The sequence below is a fragment of the Fragaria vesca genome, linkage group LG5 (genome assembly GCF_000184155.1).
Source record: "Fragaria vesca subsp. vesca linkage group LG5, FraVesHawaii_1.0, whole genome shotgun sequence".
Lineage (NCBI taxonomy): Eukaryota > Viridiplantae > Streptophyta > Magnoliopsida > Rosales > Rosaceae > Fragaria > Fragaria vesca.
In genome coordinates this window covers 11,729,168-11,732,084 of record NC_020495.1, presented here as the reverse complement: position 1 = coordinate 11,732,084, position 2,917 = coordinate 11,729,168, and the positions used below count along the sequence as shown (strand labels likewise).

The following is a 2,917-nucleotide window of genomic DNA, read 5'->3' as shown; positions in this document are numbered from 1 at the left end:
AAGGAGATCTCTTACATTTGTATCTCTCTGAACAATTAACGTTTCTCTACAGTTAATTAGTTTCATAATTGTACAAATAGAATAGTCTGCTTAGCTAGTGACATGCATGCAATAACATTTTTCATTTGAGGGGGGTACTCGCTACATGTTAGCTAGGGTGATTCAAGATTTGACATCTTGATCTAGGACACAATTGAACATGAAGAGAGCATGTAGGGTTAGGCATATATCTCCAACTGACTAACTTGGGCAAATTAAAATACAAGCACAAACCCATGTGCTCTTATGTGACTTGACGAGGCAAACATAGTCATGGACTCATACTCTCGTAGTACATGAAAGCAATCTCTAGCACAGTCTATGCCATGAACCAGTTGCATTGGAATGGCATCAAAACAAAGCTCTAATAGTACACTGGTATAGGCAATTATCGAGAAGCCATGATTCTTGGCTGCACATATACACATGATAAAAGAGTTTAGAGAACTTTACTGCTACATACACTAAAACTAACAAAATTATGGAACAAAATCAGGTTGCTTGTTAATATGAGCAACTTGTTTTTGCATTTCATGTGTAGGCTATATTCAAGTGATGCAACAGGCTAGTAACAATTAGATGTGGAAAATTTGGCCAAAACATACAGTCGTGCAAAGAACAGAGATTACAGTCTTATTAAACTACCCCAAAAATTGGGTTTGCAGCTCACTGGATGAAAAAGAAGATAACAATTTTAAGGTACTTGCTTCAATAAGCTTATTGGGACTGGTACTGGACTCTTGCTCTTGTCCATCTTTACTTCATTTGTGCCTTCTCCAACTTCTTGGCACGTACATGCTCGCGAAAGAACAGACATTGAGCGACAAGCTTGCCTCGAGGAGGCCAATTCTCTCTGATTATATGAGCATCTGCAAAAGTCTTTTGCCATTGGGATAGCAATGGAAACTCATCTTCTACTATCAGCTTCGTGTTAGTTACCTCTTCAAGCACCTTCAAACTATGTGCAAGCCATCCTTGCGCAATATCTGCAAATCCAATCCGCTCTCCCCCAAAATATTTCTTTCCCTTCAACTCTGCTTCCAAGTAGTTCAAGTTCTCCTTCGCTTTTGCAATAGCTTCCTCTTGCTCTTTCCCTTCACTGAATACTGCATCCACAATAGATGGCATAACCTACATGGAAAACCACGTACAAACCAGATTACATAACGAACTTAGTTGAGTTCTCGACTAACTCTCTTATTCTTAGATCATGTATCAATCCATATGAAACTAGTTCTGTTCAAGAAAATGTTTGATTTAGTATATATGAAACTATGAAAGTAATTGTTGAGCTAGATAGATTACCTTGTCATCACCAAATTTGGCCAAAAAGCGTGCAGTGGCTCTATCATGAGGATCTTGAGGCAGCAAAGGGTTTTGTTTCCAAGTTTCCTCTATGTATTCAAGGATCACAAGGGATTCAGCAATTGGTTTCCCATTGTGCACAAGCACTGGAATTGCCTTATGAATGGGGTTGTACTGAAGAAGTAGAGGGCTTTTGTTTGAGAGATCTTCAAAGATAGTATCATATGGGACATCTTTGAGCTTCAGTGCCCAAACTATCCTCAAAGAAAAAGAGCTTGTCCATGTCCTAAAGAGCTTGACTTCTTCCATATTTGTTGGAATGACTAATGAGATGTACGTGATGGCTTAGGCCTCAGGCTTTTTATGCAGAACTTTCAGTATCCAGATTTGTTGGTTGATGATACTGTATACGGAAAATCATATTTTACTTTATTTTATTATTCTAACAATAATTTTAGCTTTAATTTTGTTCAGATCATTAATTGATGCACTTCATGAGAAAAAGACGAGTAAATATGCGTGATAAAAAGTAGGTAAGGTATGAAATAAAAAGTCTGGATCATTAGAGAAGATGGACATGTGAAGGCCAGCTATATATGCAAGGGTGTCCTATTTTTGTCTTTACGTTTTTCTGCATACATCAGAGGAAAAATGGATTGGTATCAAAATTTGAACAAAAAGCAACATAAGAGGACAACGAACATATGTTCTTTAAGAGTTTCAGTAATATGTAATATGGACAAACACGCAAAGAAGAAGACAACAAGGAATCAAACCAAAGGATCCATGGAGACGATCATTTGTACTCTTATATATCTAAATGAATTACAGGAGATGATGAAATCTGAATAGATAAACAGTCAAGGATGTGGTGTTTCTTTATATTACCAAACATAAGAGTGAGCTTCATAGATTAATCATACACATTACTTGCGTAGCTACATCTCCTGCAACCCTGAAACCAGCACGAAATGTATAACCCGCATAAGCACTGATGCGCAGCTCTGCAATTGACAATCAAACAACAAGTTAAGGAGCCCAGAAGTTGAAATGCTTGCTTGGATAGCCAGTTCAAGTTAGGATTAATTACAAAACACCACCCGAACTATGATGTTATTTTCATTTTCATACATAACTATCAAAAACTTACATTTTCATACAATAAGTTTCATTTTATTAGCATTTTGATACCTTGACCACTAACATTATTAAATTTTAAGGGCATTTTCGTCATTTCAATAAATGTATCATTTTTTTACATTTACTTTAACAAAATAACTTATTTTGTGAGGTTATCAATACAAATAGAACAATTTACTTTAGCAAAAATATTCAAAGAAAAAAAAAAAACTCTAAAATTAAGGGAAGTGAAATCCACACTCTTTAGATTGTAATCCACACTCCCACTTTCCAATTGTGATAACTAAAAATTTAGTCCTTAGTGACTTAACTTTTGTCTTCATATGAAAATGATGACTAAAAATAGAAAGTGGGAGTGTGGATTACAATTTGGGGAGTGTGGATTTTTACATCCTAAAATTAAATATTTATTTTTGCAACAATTGTGATAAAA

General features: G+C 35.6%; 2 protein-coding genes across 2 annotated transcripts in view; both read right to left on the bottom strand.

Moving 5' to 3' along the window:
- The window catches only part of LOC101297249, a 20,664-nt gene that overhangs the window by 6,997 nt on the left and 10,750 nt on the right, over positions 1-2,917 (bottom strand). The window lies entirely within an intron of this gene.
- LOC101298128 (probable glutathione S-transferase-like) lies at positions 521-1,673 on the bottom strand. The gene is made up of 2 exons (XM_004299608.1): positions 1,345-1,673; positions 521-1,170 (listed from the first exon to the last, which is right to left on the bottom strand). Exons 1-2 carry the CDS (start codon positions 1,651-1,653, stop codon positions 796-798), a joined length of 684 nt encoding a protein of 227 aa, XP_004299656.1. The 5' UTR covers positions 1,654-1,673; the 3' UTR covers positions 521-795.